Below are 14,991 nucleotides of genomic sequence, written 5' to 3' on the forward strand. Positions count from 1 at the left end.
ACACGCAATTTATGACTACATATATTTCAAAAGATTTTTTCAATAGGAACTACTATATTACAATATATTTACACTCAGAAGCAAATCATTATATTTCAGTCTATTGTCCTCTGGGAAAAAATTAGTCATTCTCTTTAGTCATTTTCAGTATATACTAATATTTAAAATATGTATCACATTCTTGAAGAAGTGGAACATGTAACAGTGAAAATAAACATCACTTTTTATTAATTCAATAGAAAGGAATGAATTATTACACACTGAGTTTAGCTTTTTGAGCCCAACTGTGTATCTATGAAGAGCATAATGATGTCACATTGCTTTTATTGCTGGAATGTAATCCGAGCAAAGCAAAGGAGGAAAGAACCACCCGCAACCCAAACAAACTTGGCGAATACAAAATGAAAAGCAACATCAATTTCACCGCAGACAAACCCAGTCACACAGATTAAGCAAGCACAATGCGGGTGCGTCTTATCTCTGACCACAGGAGGAGGGTAGACAGATTCTCCAGGATGAAGAAATTCAGACTATGTAACAGGCAGAATCAATTGTTACCTGCCTCAATCAATGCCGCTCCACTTTCACCGTTCAGCAGCTCACAAATAATTAAAGTTATCCCGGACAAAAACCTCATCTGTAATGACTAGCTAACCGCCACCATGACAAACTTCAAAGTCAGTGATATTAATCTGAATTCAATAGTGTGGAACTGGATATAGCTGATGAATAAGTATGAATCTTACCCTGATGGTCCACGCACGCACTTCGTCTGGGCCTGCAGTGAAAAAGTATTCTAGCTGGAGTGCTGCAAACCCAGCCTTAATGATCTTTGGCAGAGCGCTGAAATAAAATGAAACAAATTCACTCAACATTTAAGTTGACTCTGCCAGGGACCCGTCTAGGATTAAAACCATTCATCTCAAGCTGCAAATGGTAAAGATATTAGTAAATGACCATTCATCTTTCATAACACACTTACAGAGGTCAGATAGCTGGGCTATTTCTTAAAGCACCCCTTCTAAAATTGGTTTTAATTGCATAAGCCTGAAGCATTTTAACTATTTACTATTAAAAAACAAAAAATTATATCTTCCCAGCCTATAACTATTTTCATCCAATATTAATTATTTCCAGAACTTGAGCCATGAAAGCAAAATTATTTGATTGAAACCCAATCTCCTAACAATATATTATTGTTACTCAGAAAAAAATTATGGCAAGTGATTCACCCTTTCCCCTCCCCCCACTGAACATGACGAAAGAGTTTTGGCGATCATCCCTCCTCAAAAATATACAGAACTAATACCTATGTTATAATTAAAACACTGTACGGAGATGACAGATGACAGTTAAAAACTTAATTTAAAATAAATCTTTTCACTCTGTCTCATGGTAAAGAAAGGAGAAGATTCCCTCTTTATAATGGTAATTACTCTGTCATTTATTATTCTATCAGCGCAAGCAATTAAATTACTGCAAGGAAATAGTTGATAATAAAGTGTAGGGAAAATGAATGCTAATTAACCTTTGTGTCATGTTCGCTTCCAGATACTTCTGTCTCTCCTCGGCACTCAATTCTTGCAACTTGAGTTCCAAGGCCCCACTGAAAGGAATGACCAAGGCACCTGGGTCAGACTTGTCCACCCAGTCTTTAATTTTTATCAACCTGTAGACAAAAGAGGGCACAACATTATCTTGTAGTGCATGCATGACTGTACCTCATTCATTATTATCAAGTAGCACATACATATTCATAAGAACTGCACGGTTTTATGATGCCATCTTTTTGTGTATAGCTTTCCAAGGTCAAGGCATTAGCAGGCAGCAATTTCTTCAGGTAAATGCGGGAATTTTCTATTATAATTTAGTTTTACTTTAGTACATTATCTATAGAAACTCTATCACAAATATTACCAACTTTTTAAAGTTAAACTGAATTTGTTCAGCATTAACAGCTGTACTTCTGAATAAGACTATTTTATAATGTTTAATGTCCTTCAGAAAGTAAATGTTAGGAAAGAGAACTCAAAGTTACTTATACACGAATCACACCAGAAAATGCCAACTGATTTTGAAGCATCTCTGAAAACTTGTTTGTCCCATCCAAACATCTATTGACTGGGTTAGTTCCTTCTTGAATGGACAGAACCAACAGCTGCCATTGGTTTCCAGAGAGGTTTCTGCTAACATCAGTAACAACAATAACAAAAACACAAAATACAGATATACAAGTAGCCAATATACAAATGTATCCCCACATGCTACTCTTATAAATCCAAACTCTGGCAGGATCATAAATAGAAACATAGAGGAAATAAACTCCTGTAATCGCAAAACATTACAGAAAGTCAAGTCCAGGAGGACACATGGTAGTGGTTGCCTGGAGAAGTACTACTGAGTCTTTCTCCCTCATCTAAAGTGAGCAACTTTGAAAAGCAGTAATTAGAACTTAAGTGAAACAAATTTAACAAATATAATTTAAAGGTTCTCATAGTTTCTTATTCTTGGGTAGGTGCCTGTTTCCTCATCTGTGGAAATGGAAATAATAATAGTATGTATGATATTATAAAAACCCAGGAAAACAACACACATAAACAGGTAGTATCTTCATCATTTTTAGATAATTACAGCATATTCTCCTATGAGTCTAGGGGGTTTTACCCAATCTGCGTACAGATTTGGAAAAGTAACCTAACTAACTGGGGTCCTTCTATCAGCATTTATTTTTTATTTGTGAACACAGACTTGACCCGCTTGCCACGGAAGTCAAAGTACAACTTGTAGGAGTCAGCTCGCTCCTCCACCACACAGCTCAGGGATCGCACGCAGGTCTTCAGGGTTGGCGATAACGCTTTTACCACTGAGCTGCCCCACTGGGCCCAGCCTCCTGCATTTTGACTAAAGTTTAATAGGCATCATGGCAAAAGACTGTGGGAAAAATATGTTAAATAATCAACGTACAAGGAGCTTTTAAAGGTGAAGGAAAGGAAGAACCAAAGACCAAATTCATCAGAATTCAAATAGCTATTAGAAAGTTAAGACTATAGCCGAGCGATGGAGGCACACACATTTAATGCCAGCATTCAGGAAGTAGAGACAGGCAGATCTCAGAGTTCTACTGGTCTACACAGTGAGTTCCAGGACAGCCAGGGCTACACAGAGAAACCCTGTCTTCAAAAAAGAAAAGAAAAGAAAAGAGAAAAGAAAAAGAATATGGCCAGCTGCACAGGATTCAGGATAGAAAAAGGAATGAAAATTCATACAGGGCTTGCATATGTTTATCATACACAGGTAGTTACATATTTAATATGTTAGTGAATTTTGATCTTCATAATATTTGTATTCTTTTCTTTACATTCTAAAAAGTATACAAACCCCTAAGATTTATTTTGGAATAAAGTATATGGCCTCAAATTATGATTAAAACTTGGTATTTTCTTATGGAAAATTATGAAGGATATAACAAAGCAAAAAGGGGATTTAAATAGGTATTTTGCATATTATAGCGTTTGACATTACTTTATGGACAAACTATTCAAATTTCTACATTAAAATGTTATCATTAACGGCATAGTAAGAGACTTTTATTATACAAGTGAGAATCAAATATGTCATTTATAAAAGCACACCAAATACAGCTTCGCTGAAAGGGAAACAGAACAAACCCACGTGCAAGGATAATGGAAAATGTCATATACCTGTCTCTTAAGTATGGTCAACATAACCAATAAAGTAAAACTGTTACGAAACAAGAGGAGAAATAATTACTTTGGCTAAAACATCGCTTTGGAATAACAATAGTTCCGCCGTGTCATTTCGCAGCCTTTCCTGCAGAGCCCTCGGAGGGATTATTTGCATTCCTCAGGTGTTCTATTGTACAATTCAGATGAATAAAGACTTACAAATCATTTCTCTACCGCCAATGGAAGACTTTGATCTGGTGAATACACCATTGTACCTTAACTATAATTGGCAAAAAAACCTGACAGTGTAGAGCATCAGACGCTTAATAACAAAGGGGACGATCTCAAAGTGTTGACAGATGATCTTCATAATGCAGAAGCAGAGCGGGCACGTTCAGCGGTAAATGAGCACTGAGGTCTAAAGGTCCCCAAAGTGACTGACAGCAGACCTGGACAGCCTCCCGAGGAGAAAGGTACCATCGCACTCCGCAAAGTGAGTTCGGCTCTTTTCCCGGCAGCTCCACTTGTGTGACTTCACTGTCACAGAGCGTGGAGAAGATGAAAAGTGACAGGCTCTTTGGCTGCTTTACTTTTGTGACTTTCACTATCAAACAAAAGTGAAACAGTCCGACATGGTTTTTAATTGTATTTGAACTAAGCCTTGGGTAATTAAAACATTAAGCTCAATTCAAGCTTACAGAGGGGAATACATATGATACACTTATTAGGTTTGATGGTTCTAAAAGTGTGATAATGAGGCTAAGATCACGAGTTTGATCCCCATAGGGACCTTCTGCAGAAAGAAATGTCTATTCTCCTGTTACACACAATCCATGCCCCAAACTATAGCATAGCCAGTTATCTGGAAAATGTGTGCTACTGACACCTGATGGACACAGAAAATTCAAAGTTGAGCTCAATTGTCACTACTCAAATATACTTCTAAGCACACCGCCAGAGTGCCCACACAATAAATGTCTCAAGAAAGCCATCAATTGCCAGTGACCAAACAGGGACATGAGAATATCACAGAATGTCAAATGATGCGATGGGTGGGGGAGAAGCAAGCAGGAGCAGGGCCAGCAGACTGGCAGGGCTCAGCTGCGAAGGAACCTGCCTCCCCGAGAGAGCCTCAACAGTTTGATTTCCTCAAAGTCCTAAGTGACCATGGGAAGCACTGCAGTCACCTGTACTGTGCCCCGGGGCAGCAATTACCTGGACAAAGAAGGAACAGCTAGTTTTGAGCCTAGAAAGGTGAGGCCTTGAGCTCCTTTCATTTTTAAGTTTAGTATTTCTGTACTTGGTTATGGGCAATGTCAGGGTGAAGGACAGGCTACTTAGCTCTTGCCTTGAAGAGGTGAGGTTACCTGTCTGTGGTGGTTTGAAAGAAAATGGCCCCCAAAAGCAAGTGGCACGATTAGGGGGTGTGCACTTGATAGAGTAGGTGGGGTTTTGTTGGAGGAAGTGTGTCAATGTGGAAAAAGGCTTTGAGGTGTCACATATATCAAGCCACGATCAGTAAGATAGACTACTTCCTGTTGCCTGTGCCTCCCATCACCATGTTCACCTGCACACCATGCCCCATGATGATAATAGACTGAACCTCTGAACCATAAGCCACCCAAGTAAATGTTTTCCTTATAAGAGTTGTCATGGTCATGGTGTCTCTTCATAATAGAAACCCTAAGACACTTCCTAATATCTGATCGTGACAGGGTCGCTTCTTCAAGGCTTTGTAAGTGAGCTGTGCGTAGTGCACATTTCCACCCTGGTCTATGAGGAGCAGGCATGGTCAGCTTCACTCTTTACTGTCATTGAGTTTCCTTTTTGGCTTTGATTTTCAGAGAGTTCCAACTTTTTGAGTACTGGAATTGTGAGCATCCATCACTATCTGTGCTGGCTCAGTTTCTTTTTCTTTCTTTTTAGTGTTTGTTTGTCTATTATTTATTTTAAAGACAGGGCTTGCTGTGTAGTCCTGGCTGTCTGGAACTCATAGAGATCTTTGTAGCTCAGGCTGTCCTTGAACTCATAGAGAACTGTGTGCCTCTGCCTCCTGAGTGCTGGGACTAAAGATGTACACCACCACCTCTGCTCAGGTAGCTCAGTTTCTTAATTAAAAACTCTATACTATGGTACCTTTCTTTGAATATATGTTTATCAAAATTCACACTTTCTGTTTTGATATGAATAATGTTTAAGTTTTCCACAGTGAATAATAAATTTCCCTATAGTAATCTCTGAAGTCTCCAGGAAGAAGATGGGGCCCCACAACAATTCCACCTGGTTCATATGATGTCATTCAGCTTATAGCACCACTTAAAGACTACAAAAGTGGTCAGACCAATTTCAAGATGGCTAGCTGAGATGAACAAGCCTAACAGACTATTCTAGCCAGGACTTGAGATGCAGGTTAAAAATTAATCACCTATTATAATTGAACTTGGAGTCACATGATATATATTTTCAAGGTCAAAAAAAGATATATTTTAGATAGACAAGTCTTCTTCCAACACTTTAGAGATCTACAGAATATGGCATTTAAGATGTTTTAATAACACAGGCTTTTTTTTTTTTTTATGACAATGAGGCATGTCTGCTCCTGGCAGCACCATACTACTTCAGAGAAGATAATGAGCATTGAAGAAACTCCACATGGAGTTTACTTTCTTTCTTTTATTTAACACTAACTGTGAACATTTTTAAACATACATTTATTTATTTATTTATCAATCATGTATATAATATTCTGTCTGCGTGCATGCCTGCAGGCCAGAAGAGGGCACCAGACCTCATTACAGATGTTTGTGAGCCACCATGTGGTTTCTGGGAATTGAACTCAGGACCTTTGGACGAGCAGGCAATGCTCTTAAACGCTGAGCCATCTCTCCAGCCCTGGAGTTTACTTTCTTTGTGGCAAAAATAAGTCACTGGGCAAGAAAATGCCCTTCCCTCAACTGCTAACAATATGCTGTACTAATTGGACAAGCAGAACACAAAAGAAAGTGACTGCCAAACATTGTCAAGACATGGAGGGACAGCCATTCAGAATATCCTGCTTCACAGTAAAGTCTGTCAGATATGCTAGACCTGTAGGCTGAAGGTGGATGCCCCAATGTTGCAGAGGAACCATGGGTTACTGTCCAGGCAGTGTATGTATGTATGTATGTATGTGTATACACACATACACACACACATATATAATCTTTTACATATCCAAAATGAGGATTCACAAACAATATTTTCCTTAACAAAAGGAACAGGATAATCTCAATAATGCTATTTGATATTTTCCATAAAAGCCAAATTCTTGCAACTTAAAAAATGCCTGAGCCAGTCTTCTCTAGCATATTTTAATAAGGATTTTGTCTTATTTTCTAGACCTCATGTCCCTGTAACTTTTCAACTCCTCTAGCCCATTCAAATTCAGATTGTATGTTCTGAAACTACTTAAGAGACCAGTCCAACACTAGGGCCAAATTACACTGACAATCATGACATCTTTGCTCAACAACAGAACTTTTTCAGATTTGCTTACTATCCTTTACAATATTAATGTTTATTTACTTTTCAAAAAAAAAAGGTGACATCTGGTACTATTAGACTCTCACTCATGCCTTCTATGGTTTTCTTCTGTGTTTGCACAGTGACAGCCTGCTTCTGACTGAAAAAGACTGGTAGTAAGAGCCAAAGGCCAATAATCAGAAAAAGTGGCAATTTACCAAAGGAAATTGCAGGGACTTGGCCGCCATCAGGCAGGTCTCCTGGCCTTTGGCGAGCTAGCTCTGGCATGTCTACAGTGAGGAAGTGCCGCGGCCATGCCGTCCCTCCCTGCAGCTTTACTCTTCTAGCACACGCTTCAGAGGCCCCAGAACGCCTTCCAGACAAGATAGTCCTCATTTCCCTGACAGGACCACTGCAGACTCAGGCTGCTTTAGTAGTGCTCTAAACCAGAAGATAAGGGCAATTAATGAAAAGGTAAAGTTATTTTCTTAAAGATTATTTTATAAACAAATGACAACATTGTAGGAATACTGGGATCTACAATCAGATTTGCACCATAGCAATATATGAACTTGAATTATATCATGTATTATTGATAACACTGAGCTTTGGAAATGTAGACATCAACTTTTCCAATTTTCTACCTTAAAGTAAAATTACTACAGTACAACTTTATTGGTAATTAGTCTCTGCACAGAAGCTATATAATTGCATCTGGACAGATATAGGTTTGTCATCCCAGCAGCTACTAAGGAGGCTAAGGCAGGAGGGCTATTAAGTGTAGGGCCAACCTGGGCAACAGAGTGAATCTCTGTCTCAAAATAAAAATATGTAGCTTAGTGGTAGAATGCTTGCCTAACATGCATGACTCCTTGGGTTTGATCCTTGGTATTGAAAAACAAAAATCAAACAACAAAAACAACAACAAAAGGAAATTAGTAATTTAAAAAAGATAGGGTCTGGCTGAAGGTGGCACACACCTTTAATCTTAGCACTGGGGAGGCAGAGGCAGGCAGAGTTCTGTGAGTTTGAGGCCAACCTGGTCTACAGAGCCAGTTCCAGGACAGCCAGGGCTACACAGAGAAATCCTGTCTCAAAAAAACAAAACAAAAAGAGAGAGTAGAAGAAAGAAGATATACCAAGACCCAGTTTTAACTAGTGTGTAGAAGTCTACGCAGTGTCTGAAACTCAAATAATCTGAAAGAGAGCCTCATGTCATCACAGGAAGAGATCTCAAATTTTGGTGTTATTGCCTGACTTCATGGGGCTGTAGCAGAACAACGGCAGCTGTGATAAGTCAGCTCCAGCCCCGTCACTGCAGCGCCATGTTGTGACGTCAGCTCTAGCTCCGTCACGGCAGCGCCATGTTGTGATGTCAGCTCTAGCTCGAAGGCAGAATCTAAGTTTTTAATGAGATTCCAGGCCATTCATGCACATGCTACATTTTAGCTGCACTAAACCTGAGGGCTGTGAAAATAAGAGCATTTGCTGTAATGTATGTAACGATTCTGTAGAGCAACAAGCAAGGCAGCGCCAACATGCAACCCAGTCCACCATATAGCACAAGAGTGACAGGAGAATTCCTGCCAATATGTCACTTGGGCTCAAAACCAGAAACAGAGAAGGTCACTAGAATGTCAACAAGTCTAAGATGTTCTGTCTGAATGCCATGCCATGTCAAGACAGTTTTAGATTCATAGTAAAATGATGACCTAATTCAGACACATAATTATGGTCTGTACTCTGTTAAGACACAATTATAGCTTTTGTCCCCTGTGAGCCTCAATACCTGTTGAAGCATCTGTAGTACATTAACTTTTGGGTCCATATTCTATTAGGAGCGATTTCAGCAAAGGACTTTGGTGAAATGAAAGGAACAGTGCTACAAATTGTTCCCTATGAAGAGCCAGCATCTTAACATCCAGGTCACTGCGCTCACCCAATGGTGTGTGAGTGCTTATGAAAATCAACAAACTCAAGAAAAATGAGTGTTAATTTTGCAGCAAATAAAAATCCACTTTGATTCCTTTTTGAAGGATAAAAAGCCCTTTGACTCTACTAACAACTAGAAAGCGATCACAAAAACCAAATAAATGAAAGATGTTAGGATGAGTAGGCAACCATAAAAACAAAAGCAGAAAAAATTGGAATACACGTGGGAACACATGTAACTAATCTGTGAAGGCCTTGTAATCAATGTCTGAAAATAGCTTCTTTGTTTAACAAAGAGGCTATGTCTTAAAAAGAAAGAAAAAAAAAAAAAGGAGAGTTCTTTGGACTGGAGAGATGGCTCAGTGGGCAAGAGGCTTGCTGCTCTTCCAGGACTGGAGTCTGGTTTTTAGCATCTCACAACCACCACATCAGCCCCAGGGGATCTAAAGCCCTGGCTTCCAGGGACACCTGCATGTACCTACACATACCCATATGTAGACTTAGACACCTACACATAAATAACAGAAATAAAATATCAGGGTAAATTCATATCAGCTCGAGTCAATCAGAGCTGATTTCTTAGTAGACACACAGAGAATGGCCTGGAATAGCCTCCCAGGAAGCTTCAGGGAAAGGTTTCAAAGTGTTCGTGAGGCTCTGAGGCCACGGCTTGGACCTCAGCACTGGCACACAAGCAGCCATCATGTGAAGTGAACACTTGATCTAGATGATAGCATGGGGACGTTGACCCAAGCCTCAGGACACTGACTCCCTTGGTCTTCCTATGTGTCAGGACCATCCATCCCTGCTAAAGTTCCTGGCAGCATCTTGATACTGCTGCTTCCTAGGGAATCACCCCGCTTTAAGTGACCGCTTAACCAGGGTAACTCCAATGTGTTCTTTAAAATATATTCCCTCCTTTCAACGAGCTTCCACACGGTTAAGAACCAGCACAACATTCTATCTATATTATAAACAGCTTATTTTGCCCTTTTTCTTGTCTCTCTCTCCCCCTACTATAGAAAAACTATCGGAGGGAGTCAGAGTCTTGCTATGCAGCCTAGGCTGGCATCACTTGTAATCTTTCCACCACTGTGCTGGGATAACACAAGTGTATGCCCCCACACTTGGCTTTAGATGTCCCCGCCCCCATAGCAGGGTTTCATTCGCACTAAATAAATACAGACTTTGCCAACAGTTATATTCATGTACTTTTTTTCTCTGAGACCTGGTCTTATTACTGTGCCAGGCAGTCCCTGAACTTACCATTTTCCTGGCTCAGCCTCCTGAGTAGCTGAGATCACAGACCTGCAACATCAGGCCACGTTAGAAACAACTTAAGATCAGGACTGTGTCTTTGCTTCTCGTCATCTCCAGAGAGCATTCCTAAGCCCAGTACCTGGTACACAGTGTGTCTTAGTCAGTGTTCTATCGCTGTGAAGGATACTGTGACCATAGCAACTCTTATAGGAAATCATTTCATTGGGGCTAGCTTACAAGTCCCCATAGTCTACAACGGTTTCAGCCCTGGAAAACTAGTTAGGCAATCTCCTAACTAGTCATGGTGGGAGATTCCATAACCCCTTCCTTCTATCCAGGACTCTTAAGCCAGAGTCTTAAGACTCTGAAGCTGCCAAGCTTTGCTGCTCACTGGGGCTGGAACATGGCCCTCTCGTTAAGTCCATCTTCACCAGCTTTCTGTTCTCCATGGCTTCCTTCACTGCCTAAGCTTGGCTGTCCTGAAACTTGATCTGTAGACAGGGAGGACTCAAACTCATAGATCCGCTTGCCTCTGCCTCTGCAGTGCTGGGACAGAAGACATGCACCACAATACCAGGCTCCACAAACCACAATACCAGGCTCTCAGCTTTTAAGGTTACCACTCCCTTTATTCCATGTAACAACAGAATTTTCTTTAATGTGTTTCTCTCCTTAAATACAGGATTTAGATCTATTTCACTTCCTGGTGCTCCCTTTCTCCTCAAATTGTATATATTTTGTGCTTTCCCTTGCTCAGCTTGCAACCATTCATTGTAGATCTGCATAAGACTGGCCACTAATAAGCAAGCAACACAATCAACACCAGGCTGTCTGGAGATTTCCTCCACAAAAGCTGTTTATCCAAAACTCTTCCATTCAGCCTTCAGCAGATTTTTTTGGACAGGGGTAGAAAGTAGCCACATTCATCAAAACCAGAAGAATGGTCTCCAGGCCTCAGACTTATATTCTTCTCCTCTGAAACCTCCCGAGCCAGGCCCTCACAGCTCAAATCACACTCAGCACTACTGTCTTCCTTGTAGCTACTAGGATGCCCATTAAGCCCCATTTGAAGCATTCAACTGTGTTTTTAATCCAAAGTACACATTCCTCCAAAGGAAAACATGGCCCAGCCTATCATTGCAATACTCCACTCTCTGGTAGTAACTTCTGTCTTAGCTAGTGTTTCTATTGCTGTGAAGAGACACCATGACCCTGACGATTCTTATAAAGGAAAAAAAAAAGAACTGGGACTGGCTTACATTGAGGTCCGTTATCCTCAAGGTGGGAGCATGGTGGCACACAGGCAGACATGGGCTGGAGGGGGAGCTCAGAGTTCTACATCTGGGTCTTTAGGCAGCAGAAGAGACAGACTGGGACTGGCTTGAGCATCTGAAACCTCAAAGGCAGTAACACACTTCCTCCAACAACACACTCACTGTAACAAGGCCACGAACGCAGACAGCAAGCAGACCTGCCGTCCTCATCTCTACGGAGGTGAAGAGAGCAAAGCAGCGCCTCTGCAGAGACAAGATGGAAGGAGTGGTGATCATGGAGACAGGCAGGAACAATGAGCTGGAGCTGGTCAAGGACGAGGAAGAGACAGCGGCAATGATGATGTGGCTCTCAAGATTAAGAATCAGAAACCTAAATTCTATTATTTCTTTACCTTGCTCCAAGTTCCTCCTTGTGCTCATTGAGTCAAACTGCCCTGCACCAGATTCCCTTACATGTCTTTTAATTTCCTTAGTAGTTTAAGACCTACCCTGTAATTTTTGCCTCCTTATGACTTGACAAAAGATGTTTGCCTTTTATTTTAAAAAACTAGAATGGAGCTGGGCGGTGGTGGCGCAGGCCTTTAATCCCAGCACTCGGGAGGCAGAGGCAGGCAGATCTCTGTGAGTTCGAGACCAGCCTGGTCTACAAGAGCTAGTTCCTGGACAGGCTCCGAAACCAGAGAAACCCTGTCTCGAAAAACAAAACAAAACAAAACAAAAACAACAACAACAAAAAACTAGAATGGTAGGGTCAAATTTGTTCCCAGTTTTTATCTGTGGTTTGAATCATCAAGTTTTAATGTGCATGTATCAGAATGAACAGTTCACACCCAGGATGCTTAGCTTTCTTCATGCTTACTCCCTGAGTGCCCTGCATGACTGCTAGTGATGGGGTTGGCCGAGGCACTGAATGAAGGCAAGAATGAAGAAAAGACAGACACATGTACTGGAAAGCTGGGGTCAGGAAGACTCTGCTCTTGGATGGAGAATGGCAGCGGCTAAGAGGCTCGGCACGTTAGTATATACTGCCAGTGGTGTATGTGGTAAGTAGGCAGGGATACTGCCTACAGCTGAACAAGGAGATGAGATTATTACATACAGATAAATACAGAGCAAAGTTTATGGTATAAGGCTGGATAAAGGAACTAGGCTTAGTTAATCTTACCCAGAGGGAGAACACTATGGTGGACATTTTCTGCCCTGTCAACACTCACACTCAAACCCCACAGGAAACCTTTGCCATTTTGCTAAGCCTCACGGGAGATGGGCAGATGCTCCGCCATTTTCCATGGGTCTGAGGCTATGGTCCTTGAAATGGCTGCACACATGTCTACAGCACACACTCACTCGAGTTTCTCCATGTCCACGGTTACTAAGACAGTTGGTCATTAGCAGCGCAGACCTCAGAATAGCTCGTGCACAACATGTGAAATCCAGGGCTTTAAATTATCTACAGAAGTAAGAATTCATAAAACTTTGTCCTCTGGGGTGTAAGCTGAGAGTCACTACTGAATCTGTATGTTGTTTGCAATTTTATACTCTAATTTTAAATATTACCTAAAGACAGTTGTCTTGAGTTATGAAGCCATATTTACACACTGAGACTGAAAGACTCTGTGAGCTACAAGAGAGCTTCCAACTATGGTATGACTGTATACAGGATAAAACTATTAGCAGCTCTGTTGCCCTGGATAACCACCCCCACTTTCTCATTCAAATGTAAGGAATTTACAAAGAACTTTTATTGTTATAATTCAACAACAGAAGGAGAGAACCTAAACAAATACAAGCAAAAGGCTGGATAGATAGTTATCCAAGGAGTACATACAAACAATAAGCATATAAACAGATGATCAACGCTGGTTATTAGAACACAAACTGTCATGAGACACTACGTCATTTAGAAGGTTACAAATAGAAGCACACAAAACAGTAAGTGGCATATCAGAGCAAAACAGTATTATTTAGTCAAAAAGGTGAGAAATAAATTATTTTAAGGCATACAACAATACAGATAGATGAATACTGACTGAGACATTATGCTAAAAAAATAAGTTGTATAATGCATGATTCAAACAATACAAAATAGGCTTAATAGGTGAATTCAAATAGGCAGAGAGTAGACAAGTGGCTGCAGGGATTGGTGGAAAAGGCAAGGAGGGCTGTTTGTTAATGGGCACGGACTGCTCTTCAGTGTGATCAAACTGCTCTGATGACGATACACTGAGATCACACAAACAAACAAAAACACACACCAAAAAACAAAACAAAAAACACCTTAAAAGGGAGGGTCCAGAACAGGCTCCAAAGGTACACAGAAAAACCCTGTATTGAAAAACCAAAAATAGAAAAAAAGGACAATTTTGTGTATATTCATTATATATGTGTATATTATATATGCACATATATAAAATACTTATACATACACACGTAAACATATCTACAAATAGGAAGATTAAAAACCCTTACTTAAAACCCTGAAAGAAAGCTAAAACTAATTTAAGGATTAAAAAAAGACAGAAAACAAACAAGTTAAACCCGCTCCATTCTGATTCTGTTGAGCTTTCCATGACAACTGTCCACTCCAGTAAGAAGCCCACAGATCTGGAGTGTGCAAACGCCCACTGAAAGTACAGCCACTATCCTGGGACACCATGAGCTTTCCGAGCATCACCTTAATCCCCTCTAACAAAAATCACCTGCTTCTGCAGGCGACATCTGCGATAAAGGGCTCTAAACAGAAGAGTCTTTCAAATCCCTGTTTCAGTGAGGGCCAAAATACTGTTAGATTGTCCACAAATAAAAGAAGGGGAACTAAAGCCAGATACTGCTGGCGCCCACCTAAATTCCAGCACTCGGGAGGAAGAGGCAGGCGGGTCTCTGAGTTCGAGGTTTATAGCAAGCTTTCTCATCAGACTTTCTTGAACTGCAGCCAGCAAATAACAACATGGAGACTTATTGTTAATTACCAAATCTGGCCTTAGGTTACGCTTGCTTCCAATGAGCTCTTATAACTTAATTAACACGCATTTTAAAATCTACATTCTGCCACCTGGCTCAGTCACCTCTCCTCAGTAAGGCACGTCAGTAAGGCGCCAAGTTTACTGGCGAATCCGAGCACCTTGATTCCTCCTCCTCCTCTCTCTCCCTGGAAGTCTCACCTGTTCTCTCCTGTCGAGCTATTGGCCATTCAGCTCTTTATTAAACCAATCACAAGGTACCTTAGGCAGAGACACGTCTCCACAGTGTAAACAAATATTCCACACATAGGCCAGCCTGGTCTACAGAGGGAGTTCCAGGACAGCCAAGGATACACAGAGAAACCCTGACTCAAAAAA

General features: G+C 40.8%; 1 protein-coding gene across 1 annotated transcript in view; it reads right to left on the reverse strand.

Annotated features, from left to right (window-relative positions):
* Positions 1 to 14,991, reverse strand: part of Ola1 (Obg like ATPase 1) — a 133,880-nt gene that overhangs the window by 4,985 nt on the left and 113,904 nt on the right. Inside the window, exons 8-9 of the mRNA XM_005346574.2 lie at positions 1,529 to 1,669; positions 747 to 843 (exon numbers count right to left, since the gene is read on the reverse strand). Coding sequence (XP_005346631.1) covers positions 747 to 843; positions 1,529 to 1,669 — 238 coding nt within the window. The remainder of the gene's footprint in view (positions 1 to 746; positions 844 to 1,528; positions 1,670 to 14,991) is intronic.

This window comes from Microtus ochrogaster, chromosome 4 (assembly GCF_000317375.1).
Source record: "Microtus ochrogaster isolate Prairie Vole_2 chromosome 4, MicOch1.0, whole genome shotgun sequence".
NCBI lineage: Eukaryota > Metazoa > Chordata > Mammalia > Rodentia > Cricetidae > Microtus > Microtus ochrogaster.